This window comes from Dipodomys ordii, unplaced genomic scaffold, assembly GCF_000151885.1.
Source record: "Dipodomys ordii isolate 6190 unplaced genomic scaffold, Dord_2.0 Scaffold6, whole genome shotgun sequence".
Classification (NCBI taxonomy): domain Eukaryota; kingdom Metazoa; phylum Chordata; class Mammalia; order Rodentia; family Heteromyidae; genus Dipodomys; species Dipodomys ordii.
Window position 1 is genome coordinate 3,936,803 of NW_012267222.1, and position 16,984 is coordinate 3,953,786.

General features: G+C 51.4%; 1 protein-coding gene across 1 annotated transcript in view; it reads left to right on the top strand.

Moving 5' to 3' along the window:
* Positions 1 to 16,984, top strand: part of Camta1 (calmodulin binding transcription activator 1) — a 704,439-nt gene that overhangs the window by 228,413 nt on the left and 459,042 nt on the right. The window contains exon 4 of the mRNA XM_013034731.1: positions 4,430 to 4,497. Within this exon, the coding sequence (XP_012890185.1) occupies positions 4,430 to 4,497 (68 nt within the window). The remainder of the gene's footprint in view (positions 1 to 4,429; positions 4,498 to 16,984) is intronic.

A 16,984-nucleotide genomic window follows, 5' to 3' on the forward strand; every position in this document is an offset into this window, starting at 1 on the left:
ACTTTCCTGCCCTGGCTGACTTTGAACAGCAATCCTCAGATCTCAGCTTCCTGAGTAGTGGGATGACAGGTGTGAGCCACCAGCATTGGGCTTCCTTTCAAAAATAAAAGAATTAATGGAATTTGCCACGAGCAGTATTTGCTACATTCATAATGTGGTACAACCATCACTGGCATCTACTTCTGTCATTTTTTTAAATTGTGACAATACCATACAGAGGGGTTACAATTACATGGGCAAGGTAATGAGTACATTGCTTACCCTTCTGCCATTTTTTTTTGTCTTTTTCTTTTTTGGTACTGGGGATCAAACCCAGGACGTTGCACTTGCTAGGCAAGTGCTTTGCCACTGAGCTACATCCCAGCCCCCTTCTGCCATTTTTAATCACTTTAAAAACAATGCACTCATTACCTGACTCATGTAATTGTAATCCTTTGGTACACCGCTTTTGTAAGAACCATAAAGTAAGTGAAAAGAAAAGAACCCCGTGCCAGTTGGAAGGTCATTCCCGACCCCTCCCTGCTCCCTGACCTTGGCAAGCGCTAATCCGCCTTCCCTCTCCATGGTCTGCCCTTTCCAGGTGTCTCACTGAATGGCTTTATATAACGAACACCTGGCTTTTAGGGGCTGTGCTCTACCAGAACCTTCCTCCTGCTCATGCTGGGCGCTGGGGGCTGGCCTTCGGTGGATTCAGCACAGGTATGCCGGTCTTAGGTCACACCGCTCCTTTCTGGGAGCCTCAGTTGCTGGACGGTTAGGATTTGTGTTCGTGAAGCCTCTTCTCTCAGTGAGGGCCTGTCTGTCCCTGCCTTGTAAAGTGGAGGTAAAGCCTCCCATGGGAACAAGGAGGCCAGTGGGAGCAGGTGGCCCCAGGAATCAGACCGGGGTTTTAGAGCGGAACTGTGGTTGGTCTTGCTGATGGAAAGGCCCCGGCTGGGGATGCGCAGTCTGGACTCCTCCAGGTGAGGCCGGGAGGGAGCAGGAAACTGTTGGCCAGAGGCTCTGAGGCTCCTCGGAGGCTGGGGGAACTCTGAGGCCAGCAGCAGCAGGGGACAGTCCCTGGGGATCATGTCCAGCCATGACCTCCAGCACAGTGGAGGAGCATCATGGTGAGTTGTTTCTTTTGCTCAGAAGACCTGATCTTCGGTGGAGTGGGTGATCTTCCGGGGCTTCTCTGCCTGCCCCATGGCAGCTCAGTAGCCCTGAGTGGACCCCGACTGTACCATGGACTGCAGCAGCACTGGCTGTACCATGGGCTGTAGGGGCACTGATTGGTCCATGGGCTGTAGCAGTACTCACTGTACTGTGGGCTGTAGCAGCACTGACTGTACAGTGAGCTGTAGGAGCACTGATTGTTTAATGAGCTGTAGCAGTACTCACTGTACTGTGGGCTGTAGCAGCACTGATTGTTCCGTGGGCTGTAGCAGCACTGACAGTGACTCACTGTACTGACTTGTCTCGATCCACTCCTTGACCATAGCTCGGTAGTCACAGCTTCACAGTGGCTGCTGTTCATGGACTAGCGCATAGTAGGTGCTCAGTAACAATTTTCATGGTTGACATTGAATGCAGTAAGTGGATGGAGTAGCTGTAGGAAGCCCCAACTGCCAGGCTGTGGCAAGTATTGGCTGAAGGATGTTCTGTCCAGACCACACAGCACGGGCCTCAGCGTCCTTAGAGCAAGGACAGTCGGCATGTACTGGCCTGTGTAACTGGATGTGTGGCCCATGGAACAGAATGATGAGTCTCAGAGTGGCTAGGTGTACTGTGAGCCCACCCTCTGGGTCACCAAGGCGTGATCCAAGCAAGGTCCTGGATCTGGGGGTTCTGTCGGTGTAGACTCTTCCAACAGGAGGAAGTGGAGGCATGGCTCAAGTGGTAGAGCACCAGCCTTGAGAGAAAATGCCAAGGGACAGCACCCAGGCCCTGAGTTCAAGCTCTAGGACTTGCACATACACAAAACTGCGTGTGTATGGACACGCATGTACACGCGTGCACACGTGTGTGTATTTCCCCAAAATATCAGGTTTTCTGAGATTCAGAGAGCTGACACACTTACCAGAGTGACTCCATGTCCCCATTTGCTGGCACTGGCCACAGCTGTCTCTCAGTGATTTGAGGACCAGCGGAGGACAGGGAGGGCCGACTCCGACAGCTCTGAGCAGCTACCTGGCCATCCCCAGGCAGAACGGGCAGTAAGTCAGCAGGAGTGGCGGCTCCCCACCTGGCCCGCTTTGGCGCCTGCTAGCTCCCTGGGGCCACTGGACAGGTGGGTCTTTCCGCAGAGACCTCGCACTGCCCCTCATGCTGGCTCTTGCTGGGACACACTATGGCAGTCAGAGTAACAAGGGCCGTGGCATTACCCCAGACACACCAGAAGCCGAGGTCTGGTTGGGTTAAGCAATGAGCTCAAGGTGCAGTGTGGACATGTGGTAGGCCTGGGATGCATGGCCAGCTCCGGGCTTCAGCGCATGCACCCCTCACAGCAACCCTCTGCTGCCTTCCCGTGGTGACGTAGTCAGTTAAGTGACTGGTGAGGATGTTTTGCTGATTTTAACTGTCTTCAGTTAGAAACACACACACACACACACACACACACACACACACACATATACATACTATTACCACCACCAAACATACACACACATTCACTTATGAATGTATATTTACTTTCAACCTGCCCATTCTTCTTTTCCCTACGCAACCATCTATCAGTCTATCCACCATCCATTCACCCATGTATCATCCATTCATCTAACCATTCATCTATCCATCCATCATCCATTCATCCACCCATCCACCCATCCATCCACCCATCCATCCACCCACCCATCCACCATCTACCTCCACCCATCTATCCCTCCCTTCCTCCCTCCTTCCCTCCTTCTACTCACCCAGTCACCCTACCATCTGTCTAACAAACATTTAACCCTGGGCATGCATCCATGATCTATCCATGATTTCTTTTCTATCCTCACACGGTCCATGGGGAATGTCACCAAGCAATTAGAAGTCCCACACACCAGAGGAAGGTGCGGTGGAAGTGCTTGGACGGGTAGCTCGCCCTGGTGTGGCTGGTGAGAGGGTTGCGAGCTGTGGAAAGCAATCTACCTGCAGTGAGACATCGGGAAGGGATTTTCCTAGGAGAGGAGAGGAGCCAAGGCCAGGCTCAGGGGTGAGAGCACAGTATACTCCTTGGTGCCCTGGGGACTTGTTTTATGGTTTCTTTAGCTAAAATCCAGGCTAGACACTTGTACAAGTTTTGTCCCACATTGGAGGAAGGTGGCTTGGGCTCAGGGTTCTGGCCCAGGCCTCCGCGGTGGCGGTGGCGTTCATCTTCACTTTGGGATTGCGTAGCCGGGTGCTGTTCTATAACCTGCTCTGCTCAGCTGGCCAGGCATCGTGTGCCTAGTCACAGGTGTCACCTCTGTGACATTCAAGCCCAAGGCTGCTGGCCTCTGAGCAGATGGGCCTTGTGTTCCAGGAGCCCTGGCTGCAGATAGTGGGGCAGGGCGGGAGGCCTCCGCTTTGCATTTCCCCGATGGCCAAGGGCAGCGGCTCTGGGTTGTATCACCACCCAGATCAAGGAAAACGTGTACTAGACCATCGCTCATCTAACTTACGGTCCCTGCCAATTCCACGTTAGCAGATGTGTTTGGAACTGGAGGTAATGGGCCGTATCATGCCCCAGAGCTGGAGAAATGACTGACGATGATGTCACCCTTTGGCTTTTCATGGAAATTATTAATAAATCAGTAATTCTATCTGCAGCGATGTTGTTGTGTTTATAAATATTTAATTTACCTTCAGGGGCCCACATTTCTCCATCTTTGCCTTAAACTCGGCTGACATTGCTCTTATCTGAAGCACTGTTGGATAGCGCCACGTTATCAGTGGTGAGAAAGGCTAACCGCTCTCTCTCTCTTTCTCTCTATTTCATAAGGCTTTATCTTTTCTTTTTAGTCTTTGTGGATTAGCACAGGGGGTTGGGAGTCAAGCTGAGTGAACACAACGTCTCTTGTGACAAAGCTGAAAGATTCGTCCACCTTCAGGAAAAAAACAAAACAAAACAAAACAGACTAAACTTTCCAATTTTGACCCTCCCTAAGTGGGCCTCTCTCTCCTGCTTCAAATGAATGACATTTAGACTCTGAAAAGGGTGTCTGATGTTTTTCTCCCACAGAGAATTTTTTTTTGCTCCTTGCCACCAACTCCTCTTTTGAAACCCAGAGCTTTGATTGTGATTGGATGGCAGGTTTGAGTAGAAAGGACTCAGAAAATCAAAATAGAAGCCGAGTCCAAAGACCAACGTTTTTCTAGCAGAGATGGAGTTCCAGCCTGTCAAAGGGAGACAGACAGCAACTTTCTTTCTTCTCAGGGTCCAACATGAGCTAATTGTTGTTATTATCTTTTTATTCTTCTGTTTCAGGAAATTGCAGCTTATTTAATAACATTTGAGAAACACGAAGAATGGCTAACCACATCCCCTAAGACAAGGTAATGTCCCCGATCTTGCAGTTTTGGTTTTTTTTTTCAAGTTTGTACGATGAATGGATTGATTGATTTCTCGTGGATTACCTGATGAGCTGATCCATGTGAGACAACAAGTTGACAGTGTCACCCTGATGGCCTGAGTTGCGAGGTCTCATTAATGGGCCCCAGATTGTGATCGTGAATGCAATCAGAAGTCATCCAAATTGGACTTTCTGATCTGGCGGCTCTTGGGGCTGGATCCATCAGTGCAGATGTCCAGAAGCGTTTGTAGCATCTGGGGGTGTTTATTTGGAGGGGGGCGTGCAGAGAGGGGCTCACCTGCCACCTGTACTCCGAAGCAATGTCTTTTTTATTTTATTTATTTATTTTTACAGAGGAACTAGCTTAACTGCCCATATCTATCTCACTGTGTTTTACTAACGGAAACTTGAGTTATTCCTGGTCGATTGGAAGCACAGACCCCCAAATCAGAAGCCATGGCTACGTTTTGTTGTTTATTAGGCCGTAAATGTCCTTGAACCTGCTCACTGCCACAAACGCTTAACTTCTCTCTGCGCTTGGGAATTGGCAAAAATGGAACTGACCTGTGTTTTGTGGCTGGGAGGGATGTTATTATTTCTGAAGAATGGTGGGATTGGGATTTAGGGCTCCTCTGAAAGCTAGCTTCCTCCCTCCATCTCCCCAACCCTGTCAGGTTTTGGGGTTTTTTTTTTTGATGGGTTATGGTCTAGAGCTTTGGAAATTCATGGTCAGTCTCTCCCAATTGTGTTCGTTAACTCGAGGAGTCAGCTGAAGCGTGGCCTGCAGGGAGACTGGGCTGCAGGTGTGGCTGCCACAGGCCAACGCAGAGACCATTTTCCTCGCACAGAGGCCCTGGAGCCTGTGGGCTTATCAGCGAAGCGTGAGAGGGGTCCTTGTGTCCTCTGTGCTCTTGTCATGAAATTGACTTGTTTGTATTCTCTGAGCCACAAGGAAGAAGTCTCATCTATAAGAGTCCTCTCTCATGCTAGAAGCCATTTCAAGTTCTCACTTCACGAGGCTTAGACATTTGCTGGTTAGTGTTCTAGACTGAGGAATGGTAGAGTGTTTTACTGGGAGTCTCTTCTTCCCCCGGGGAGGCCTGATGGCTGTGGTAGAAGCCCTCTGCCAGCGTCCCAGCACCTCAGCTTGTGGGACTGTGATTCCCTTTCATAAAGCCAAATAGTTTGTATTAGTCTGCTTTTGCTGGGATGATACTATGTAAGAAACAACCTCTAGATGGGGGTCCCTTATTACAACCAACTTCTGTTTCCTGCTCATGGGTTGCCTGTGGTTTGGGACTGCTCCAACCATCCTTCATGGAAGAATCTAGCTTAAGGAAGACTGCTTTTTCATGCAGAAGGGCATGGCTGAAAAACCCAAGGAAACCCATGTAGACACATCTGTTCACAAGTCCAGTAACCAAAGCAGGGTCCAGGGCTGAGCCCAGTAAGAAGGGGCTCGCGGCAGGCCTGGGGAATAAAGATCCGGTCCACACCTGGGTGAACTTGCCATACTGCGGCCTGGAAAGCCCAGCACTTGCATCTCTGCTTTTATTTTTTTTCCCCGGGGGGGGGTGGGGGACATCTCGGGTGAGGCAGTCTCCCCAAAAGTGAATGAAGGTCGGAACCCACTGGAGGACTTGTTAGAACGTGGGTCACTGGGCTCGCCCATGTTAGACCTGGCAGGACTGGGGTGGAGGCTGAGAGTTGGTCCCATTGGACAAGTTCCCAGGTGATGGGCTGTGTCTGGTCCCCAGTCTAACCAGTTAGGCTGGTTGGAAGTCTCTGGGGATGGGGAGGAGGCGTGTCTGCTTTCTGCATTTGTGCAGTGTTTTCCTGGTCCCAGGAGCCCCTGACCGCCAGCGCCGGGGACTCTCCGTGCCTCTTCTCTGCTCTGTGAGCTGCTCTTTAAATCTAAGTGGGAGGAGAAGAGCCTCTTGAGCCCGTGAGGATGTCTGCGACCCAGCTTGCACAATTTGAGTTTCTATGGAGAGGTGGATGTCATCTGCGGTGATGCCGGCTCGCTGACTTCCCTGTGGACAATGGGCCAGGAGATTCCCTCCCCCCACCCACTACTTCCAGGTCACAGAGGCTCTAGGCAAGCCAGGAGAAGGGACAGGGAGGGACTCCTGTGTCGACAGGTTCAGCTTTGAGCTGTAGCAGCCCTGCCACTCAGTAGCTTTGTGGCAGTGAGGAAACTGTTTTGGCTCTTCACTCTTTATTTACTTAGTTTTGTAGTACTGGGGTTTGAAATCAGAGCCTTAAAATTGCCAGGCAGCTGCTTTACCATTTGAGTCACATCTCCAGCCCTGTTTGCTTTGGCTGTTTTTCAGTTAGATCCTTACACTTATTGTTTGAGGTCAGCCTTGGACCTTGATCCACTTTCCTGTCATAATCCCACATAGCTGGGATTACAAACACGTGCCACAGTGCCCAGCCTGCCTACCTGCCTGCCTTCTTTTCTTCTCTTCCCTCCCTCCCTCTTCTTCCTTCCTTCCTTCCTTCCTTCCTTCCTTCCTTCCTTCCTTCCTTCCTTCCTCCCTCCTTTCTTTCTTCTCTTTTCTTTCTTGATAGGATCTCTCTGTGTAGCCCAGAGTTGGCTTTGAACTCACAATTCTAGAGCTTCAACCTCCTGTGTGCTGACATTCCAGACACGCACCACCACACCTGGCTCCATGTTTTCTTCTTGTTGTAGAAAGCGGCGTTTCTGTCGATCCTGTCCTCGCTGGCTTAGCACAGAGACTGATCATGGTGATAGTCATGACTTTGGGTCAGGTTTCCTACATGGGCTGTTAATGTTCTTTTCATTCCTAAGGGTTAGGCCTGTTTGGAGGCCTCCACCTGGGAAGGCAGGTGCCAGAATCTCTCCAGACTCTGGAAGGATGGATTTCTTTCCTCATAAAGACAGAGGGGTAAAGACAGGACTCCTATTAGTGCTATAATCTGCACTCTGTGTTTATACTTGAAAGCTTCTCATCCCAGGAGAAGAAAAAGTTGCCTTGGTTGTTTAAGGACCTTCCTAAATTAGTTGTTGAGTTGTGTTAGGATCCCCCACCCCCCAATCTCCAGGATTGAAATTAATTGGTGTGGTTAACTGCTGAGTGCATACAAACTGGCCTCCTGGTATTAAAGAATTAATGACACCAATACTCCACTGAACGAGAAGGCAATACAACTTCTGTTTGCCCCCGCCACCACCACCACTGCTAATTTCATTTTAGAAAATTAATAAAAATGAATTGCACCACTGACATTTATAGAGTTTCCTAATAAAATGATACATTGTTTGTGTGGAGGAATCCCTATTAAATTAATTGTTGTAATCAGTTCACATATAGATGTTGGTATAGGCGCTGCAGAGGGACCTGTTGCTGGTCTCGGAGGCTTGCTGGGGGCTGGGGGTTATAAATAGAGCCCTGTGCAGACCCTGCCCTAATTACAGAGGAGGCCCCAGGAGCCCGGCTCACCTGTTTAATAACAAGGCCTGCTATGGGGCGCGAGCAGGGTTGAAGAGTGACGGTGTTATCACCAGCAGCCACGAATGTTGACTGTCCCAGCATGGAGATTGTGCTCTGAGCATGGGGTCCTTGAGCCTGACCAATCACCCATCAGGGTGCCTTTACCCGACCAATCACCCTTCATCATGTTTTCACTTGGTCCTTGAGCCTGACCAATCACCCTTCAGGATGTCTTTCTTTGGCTCTTGCTGTATACTCAGAACTGTAATCATACCATTTAGAGGCCATGGTGAGAGGACTCCCCATCCTGCCTGACGAATTTAGGCTCTTGGGATGAGGCGTGAATGTCCTCTGTCTAGAGTGTTCTTCCAGCTTCTCCTTCAGGCCCTGATTTGGCTGGCCTTTCTCTGTGAGGCCACTTCCCCATGCGCCTCTCCCCTCCGCCAATTTTCCATCCAGGCCCTCTTCTCTTGTTTCTTATGTTACACTTTTCAGGCATAAGGTGCTGTCGGATACATGCCCTATATTACAATTTATTTTTTGCTTATTGATTCATTATCTGACCCTCCCTCCTTCATGTATGACTAAAGGAAGTTTGTTTGTTTGATAGAGCAAGACGTGCAATACTTCTATGAATATTTATGGGATGAGTAAGAATGGGGTGGAAAATGTGGGGGTGGGTATCCTGAGTGTTGGAAGGAAGAGCCCCTGGGTTTTCTCTCTGTTATTATTTTTTTCTGTTATTATTTTTTAGCACTCTACCATTTGCTCCACAGCTCCACTTTGGCTTTTTGGTGGTTAACTGGTGAAAAGTCTCACAGGCTTTCTTGCCCAGGATGACTTCAAATGACGATCCTCAGCTCTCAGCCTCCTGAGTAGCTAGGATTACAGGCGTGAGCCATTGGTGCCCAGCCAGGTGCTGGGCTTTTAAAGCCCTGCTGGGCGTCGAGGGGCTGGCTGCACGGTGAGGGCTAGGACTGGAATGTGACCCCAACCTTCATGTATTTCTGCTGCCCCCTCCACTGCCGAGAGTGCAGGAATTGATTCCATCATTCCTGGGTGACCCCTTCCCTCCCCCCTTACCCCTTCCACCGGGCACCAGACCTGGGTCTCCATCTGTGGCTGTGTGTGGCTCAGCTGGGCCAGTCCGGTGGGCTTCCTGCAGCTCTCCAGGGTGACAGCTCCCACCACACCACTCCCTGTCCCCCTGCACAGGCCATCGAGCCCTGGGAGCAGAGCCCAGGCAATCCCGACCATCGGCTCCTCCTCCCCTGGGACCTGCAAGGACCAAGGCTGAGATGCAGGGACATCTTTCCAGGAATCCCAGAGGAGGCTGGAAAATGCTAATGATCTCATTAATTAATTAATTGATTGGATTGATATAGATAGCACCTTAATGCTGATTCACTGAGAGTTCAGTAATAGAATTTTCCTATAATGAACACTAAATGCATCTTAGTCAATAAGCAGTAAAGCACCAATAGTGAGACAGTGACAGGAAGGGGAGGTCCAGCCCTCTCTCCAGAAGTGGCCGGATCACGAGAGCCCCCACCTTGGCCCTCCCTCTCCAGGTTTCCTGACCCCCACAAGTGGCTTCTTCAAGTGGCCTGGGTCCTTCCACACCCCAAGGTTGGCACTTGGGGTGTGCATGCGCATGTGCATGTTGGTACTTGTGGGGCTTGAACTCTGGGCCTGGGCGCTGTCCCTCAGCTCTTCAGCTCAAGACGAGCACGCTATCACTTGAGCCACAGCGCCACTCCCGGTTTTCCAGCGCCGGCTCACTTCCAGCTTTTTACTGGTTTACTGGAGATAAGTTTCACAGACTTTTCTGCCCAGTCCAGCTTTGAACTGCAATCCTCAGATCTCAGCCTCCTGAGTAGCTAGGATCGCAGGCATGAGCTATCAGCACCAGTCTAGATTGTCTTTTTCTTTTCTTTTCTTTTTGAGTGTATGTTGCCTGTATTTTTTCTTTGTCTTTTTGCTGTTTTAATGCTTCATTTCCTCACCGGACTGTCAGCCTGATCTCCTGTCAGTCCTGTATCTAAGTCAGGAAACCTGAGTAGTGGATCGCCTTGTGTCTGTCAGCTTTTAGCGTCTACAGCCCTGTTGCTTTTTTTTTTTTATTGTTATTGTAGAGGTGATATACAGATTCTCCTTTTCTTATGTCATCCTTCTACTTGAAAAGCTTTGAGACTTCATAGGCGATAAGATCTAAGTCGGCGGTGTCACAGTGAAGGTCACTCTCCTGTCTACAGCCCCTCCTCAGTGTACTCTCCCTGACAGCCGTCTCCAGGTCCGGGCTATAGTGAGGGATGGGGACAGCTTCTCTCAGTTAGCTTCTCGACCCCTGCTTTTACCTTCCATCAGCCATGGCCCTCACATCCAGCCCAGCCGGCCTCTTCCACGGAGCCTCCCTCAACCCTCACCTGAAGAAGCCCTCTGCTTGCTTTTTGCTGCCACAGCCTGCCTGCATAGCGTCCGTTTGTTTGCCATCCATTGGACAATTTAGCTGCCGCTGTAAGTTGTAAGTCTTGTCTCCCAGCGAGTGACGAGTTCCCGGGGGACAAGGTCATGCTGTCTCTTTGGTTCTCTAGCAGCGTGGTGTAGGGGAGGCCGGGGCGGCTTTGATGTGTTGGGCAGGCAGTGAGTGGAAGAGTCACTTCAGCTCCGGGGACTACTGGGGGAAGCAGGGCCAGCGCTCCAGGCTGCTGCCACCCAGGCCCTGGTCCTCCATGCCCCGGGCATCGGAGAGGGGGTGGGAACAGCGGCCTCAGGCCCCTGCTGGTCCCCAGGCAGTTGGCACGGCTTTTTTGTGATTACTGTGTAAGCTACGCACAGAGGTTTACCTGTTGGCCACCTTTGAGGCATTCGGTCCCCAGGACAGATGGTGACAGGACTTTTCTAAGGAAGCTTGGCCTGGCGATTTACGTGACCAGAATAGAAATGCAAAAAATAATCCCATTTGAGCCAGGAGCCAGTGGCTTACGCCTGCCATCTTAGCTATGCAGGAGGCTGAGATCTGAGGATCACAGTTCAAAGCCAGCCTGGGCAGGAAAGCCTGGAAGAATCTTATCTTCAATTAACCAGCAAAAAGCTAGAAGGAAAGGTGTGGCTTCAAGTGGGAGAGCATCAGTCTTGGGCAAAAATCGTTAAGTTTCTGAGTTCAAGCCCCAATATCAACGCACACACAGAGGAACAAATAATAAAATAGTAAAAAATAAAAATACACAAATAATACCATGGAGATGATTTTAAAATTTCCCAGAGATAAAAAAAAACAAAGAAATTCAGACATTAGTTACCACACCATGAAGCTTGAGGTTCTCATATCCAGCGGCACAAGCTAGGCACAAAGGGACAGGAGTGGTGTGATATCCAGTTGGAGATGGAACGGACATTGGGTCCTGGGGTCTGGGGCCTGGGGGCGTGGACACCGGGTATTTAACGGGAGGGAGGGAGTGTTTCAGCTGGAGAAGATGAAGTCCTGGAGACGGATGGCGGCCGTACAACCACGCGAGCATGCTGCCTGCCACTGAAGGCCCTGCTTAAAAGTGACTAATATGCTGGATTTCACGTTGGGCACACTGTGCCACACTTCACAAAGTTCTCAGAGTTGCTTCTCAGCTTTCTAGTGGGCAGAGTTGCCAGGGACCCTGTGTGTATGTGTGTGTGTGTGTGTGTGTGTGCTGTCGGGATGTCTGGGAGGGTTTCTAACCCCCCCGTGTTATTTCAGGCACTGTCCCAATGCCATGACCCCCACATTACACACAACTGAGGGACCCTGCTCTCAAACAAACGTACTGGGGTGCCTTGCTGCAGGCACTTGACTGTGTGCCTGTGGATGAACCGAGTCCTGAACCAAGTCCAAACTAGACCACTAGTAACCAAATAGTGGCCAGAGTGGCAGGGCTTTTGGGGAGTCAATGTCTGTCAGGACTCACAGGATGCCCCCAAAAGGCACCTGCCAAATTTTTGCTGTAGTTAATTAACTAATTAATTGGCTATTTTAATTCTGTTGGTGATGGGCCTGGGGCTTGAACTCAGGGCCTAGGTACTGTCCCAGAACTTTTCCTCTCAAGGCGAGTGCTCTACCACTCGAACCACAGCTCTACTTCCAGCTTTTTTGGTGGTTAATTGGAGATAAGTCTCATGGACTTTCTGACCTGGGCTAGTTTTGAATTTCAGTCCCCAGATCTCAGCCTCCTGCGTAGCTGGGATTACAGGCGTGAGCCACCGGTGCCAGGCTGGCCATTGTTGTTTTTATGTACTTCCTAGACGAGGGAAGGGATTAGCTGTGACCTGGGTTCTCAGTAAGCATTGGTTGGTGTCTGGCCAGTGCTAGGAACCTCTCAGCTGTGTGTGGAGTTGGGCCCATCCCGTGTCCCCCATGATTATCTGGAATGATGGAATTCATAATGTCACAGTGGGGAGCCTTGGAGGCAACCTGGGGGTGCAGGAAGTGGGACCTAGACGTGGGCTGTGGTGAGGTTGCTAGTCTCAGTGAATTCATGACCAGAGGGTGGGCAGGCCTCCACGGTGCTTGTTGTCACTGTGTGTGTGTATGAGTGTGTGCGCATGCGCATGTGTGCAGCGTCTTCTCCTCAGAGCCAGGATCCCAGCTCTTGGGTGAAGCTGGGATGGAGGCATGGATGTTAGAGCCTCGTGTCTTTCCTGGGGTTAAATAGCTGCTACCTTCTGACGCCTGAGGTCCACCTTCTCTTATTATTTCAACATCCTTGAAAAGAAACATGCACAGAGGGTCAAATGGTGCTAATAAACCTGCAAAGATGTGGAGAGCCCTCTGCCCTTGAGCTCCATCCTGTCTCCCCGGGAGGCCACCTGCACCCTGGCTTCTGATCTTGACCTCCAGGTTCAGATCTTTGTTGATTCTGCTGTTTGCTGATTGGTCGATCTGAGACTTCCTGTGTGCTCAGGGGGTGGGCTCAGCTCTCTGCTTGGTGCCCCCTTCCCTGGAAGGGGCTTCTTGGGGGAGGGGCAGTGTGCACACAGAGCTTGGGCGGGAGACCCTGAGATTCGGTGTGGGGATCTCTCTTGGGCCCCACTCCAGATTGCCCAGAGGTTGTCAGGTGGGGCTGGCCAGGCTGCCTGTGATGGGGAGCCAGGCAGGGGAAGGGCTCCGCATTCCCGGAGGCAGTAGTGGAGTTCTCCCTGTTCACAGCTGTTTCCTGCTGTCCCAGGCTATCACCAAATCCACCCCGCCCCAGCTCTTCTCCATCCTCACCCTGATCCCTTCCCTCTTCATGGCCGTACCCTCAGTCTCTCTCCCTTGGGGTCATCCCCCCGCCCCTCCCCTTCCCCACTGCTTGCCACTGATTTCTTTTCTCCTTTTCTGAAAATCCAGTGGTTTTATTGTTGTTAATGTTGGAGGTTCTAGGTTTATTTTGAGGCTCAGGGCCTCATCCTTGCTACAAGGCAGGGGCCCTTGCTGCTGAACCACACCTCCAGACCTGCTTTTTGCCTTCTTAGATAGGGTCTCACTTCCTGCCCCGTGCACATCTGGGCAGGATCCAGCTACATTACTTTTCCTAGGGTCACAGTCATGGCTGCCTCTAACTCTTGGTTAAGAAGACTCTGCATCTTGTTTCTGGCCTCAAGCCATTGGTCTCAGTACTTTCAGCCTCTCAAGTAGATAGGCTGATGGGCACGTGCCCCTGGTGTCTAGCCCGTTCGTGCAGTTTGTAGTCGTTGGTTGTTACTGTTTGCTGTCCTGAGGTTTTCGCCTGCCTGGCTTTGGAGGGCTGAGCAGCGCCTGCATAGACCCAGGCCCTCCTGGCCTCACCACACCCTGAGCCCGCCTCCTCTTCCCCATCACCACCCTCAGCTCAGAGCCTTCCTGGCATGGGTACAGAATTGCTAAGATCCGGGGCGGGGGCCGGAGGCAGCGTGGCAGGGGCCGGGGGCAGCGTGGCGGGGGAGCTGTCAGAGCCAGGCTTGCAGCCGGATAGCCACGTCCTGGCGTATCTTAGCTTGTCATGGTGGTGACTCTCCTGGGTTATTCTGATGCATGTGTGGTGGAGATGGGGTACCCCGGCTGGAGACTACTCCTGCGGGGAGGCCTGCTGGCCTCTCCAAACAGCGTACTCTGGCGGCCATCACTGCTGTTTTGGGAACTGAAGAAGTGCCAGCCTTCCCTGTGCACGTACAAACCCACGGGCGGCTGCCGGCCGTGCCAGAGTTCCTTGACTGCGATCCGCTCTCTACTGCCTGCCTGTCCGCCCTCAGCCTCGTTGCTCCCTTTCCCTGAATGTGGGAAATTAGGAGTGCCGAGCTCCGCTGCCAGGGTCCCAGCTGGCATCTGGGGCGATTTCCCTGGATCAGTGCTGATCTAATAAATCATGGCTCGCTGCAGGGAAGGAGCTGGCCCCAGAGCCAGCAAGGTGGGGAAGAGAGTTTTCCACATAACCACCTTTGCAATTCATAAGTTTCTGCATAATGAGTGATTACCAAATCAGCTGGGTATTCTGAGATGGAGATTCTCACACTGTTCTCGGCTTGGCTCAAAGCGATTGCTGTCTTTGCTATTCTTAGATTCCTTCCCCCCACCGGTTCTTTATTATGGAGGCGCCTAAAAAAAATCTGGAAGCAAACCAGAAACAAAGAGAGGAGCTGTTTCTTGGTTCTTAAACTCTACTGTTTCTCCTACTTTCTACACAAGCGTTTGGTTTATGTGCCCTGTGTTTTGTGTGTGTGTTGATATGTGTGCACATATATACACATGTACAGTGTGCAGACATACCAATGTTTAATAAGTGAACACATGCTCATGTGCACACACATATGGCTGCGTATACCCATACATGTTGTGTACACACACAACTGTGTAGATCTCAATATACCCACATACCAACACGCACATACACACACCCATGCGCACAAATACACAATGAGTGTGTGCATCCATCTAATCCACAGCTACACATGCTCACAGACAAATATACAACTGGCACATGTATGTGCATACTCCTTCCAGACTGGGTCACTGTATGTACTATTTATTTGTTTATTTTATTTATTTTTGCCAGTCTTGCAGCTTGAACTCAGGGACTGGGTGCTGTCCTTGAGCTTTTCTGCTCAGAGTGAGCTTTTCTACCACTTGAACCACAGCTCCACTTTTGGCTTTTTGGTGGTTAGTGATAAGAATCTCACAGAATTTCCTGCTTGTGCTGGCTTTGAACCATGATCCTCAGATCTCAGTCTCTACAGCGGCTAGGATGACAGGTGCAAGTCATCAGCACCCATCTCTGGCCACGGTAGTAGTTTTGTAATGGGAATAATGCCCTCCTGTGCATCCCATGACTTCATAAGATGGAATTCATTTGGGTAGGTAAAAGTGTCTCCTAAAATAAAAAAGAAAACTAGACTCTAAACTGGCTGACCCCGACCGTCCCTGGGAGGGAACTTCTGGTGGAGGTAGCTGGTCCGGGGTGACTCTGGGTGGGGGCGGGGGAAGGGCATGCGATCACTGTGTGCTGGAGGGGAGAAGGTCCTCACTACGTCGTGGACTTGGGGACTTTTCATCCCTCCCTGGGCCAGAGTTTGGTTGGACCTGGCAGGCTGGGGTGTTTGGGCAGCAGCGGAGTGCTATTTGTGTGTGAAATGGCGGCTGGTGCCCAGGCTGGGTGTCGGGGAAGTCAGGCTGTCGCAGAAGTGGTTGAGAAAGGCAACGGAACCCGGAACCCGGGGCAGAGCGAAGAGTGAAAGCAGAGGACGCATTCTCGGCCTGCACTGTGAACTGGCCATGGCAGCCCATTTCACACGGCCCGGGGCAGGAGGCACTGTCCTCGGTGCTGGAGGGGGGCAGAGGGCTGTATGAGGAAGGGATCACGTGAGCCCCTTTACTCCTGAACCCCAAATTGTCATCTTCGTGTTGTTGATGGTCAGCATCCAGTCATCTTCTGCTGCCGGGCTGTGTGTCGGGCTCTGGGCTCGAGGGGCAAACCAGATGCACAGCTGACAGGAACTGTGGTTTTCAGGAGAGCTGCAGGCGAGGCCTGGGAACACTGAGCTTTGGGTAGGGTTCTCCCACATGGGTGCGTGCGCTTGCCAGGGGCACACTATCCTGGGCCATAGCCATGCACAGCCTGCACAGAGCTGAGGCAGACAGGTGTGTGTGGGGGGGGGGCGGGGGTGAGACTAGACACATAGCTCCTGTAGGTGGAGATGGCAGAGCTGAGGCCAGAGACAGGCCAGGGTCAAGGTTATACCAGATGTAGGCCCTGGGACTCATCAGTGAGTACGTGCTACTGGAGTGGACCTCTCTGCCCTGGTGCTGGTAAACTGGAGAATGACCTGGAAGGATGAGAATGGAATGAGAAGCCCGGGTGCTCTCACACACCTCTGCAGATGTCCACTTGACAGATGGAAAGGCAGAGGCCCTGTCTGTCTGTCCGAGGTGTACAGGAGGCAGCGCGGTGGAGCCTCTCAAGCTTAGGAGTCTGGAAAAGCAGCAAGGTAAGGGAGCCGGGCCACCCTGGGCTCAGGCCCTCCACGCTGCCCCTCCGGTGGCATTAGGCTGATGCCACTCCCCACCAGCCCCATGGCCCCTTGAATCCCTGTGCCTGTTTATAGAGCACCCCCCTCCTCCCCGGGAGAGGAGTGACGGATGGCAGAGACACGGCCTGCAGAACATTCTGGAAATAATTGCCAACTGGGGTTCTCTTTTTCTTTTCTTTTTCTTTCTTTCTTCCCCCCCACCTCCCCATAGTGTGGTGTTGAATTTCAAGGTGAGAAAAAAAATCTCTCCCTTCGCTGGACAAGGGAGCAGTCTGGGCTGGCCTCTGGTGGAGACATTCTGACCCACCCCTACACCCCATCTGGGATAACCTAGCGCCCCGATGCTGTCCCCGGAGCTGCGTTTCCGAACCCGGTGCCCGAGGGGCTAGGAGGATACATTTGAGTTTCGCAGTTTATTAATTTTGCATTAAATAATTAATAGTAAAGTTAATTGATGAATTATTCAATTTTCAGGTAAAATGGGATGATAAATATTCA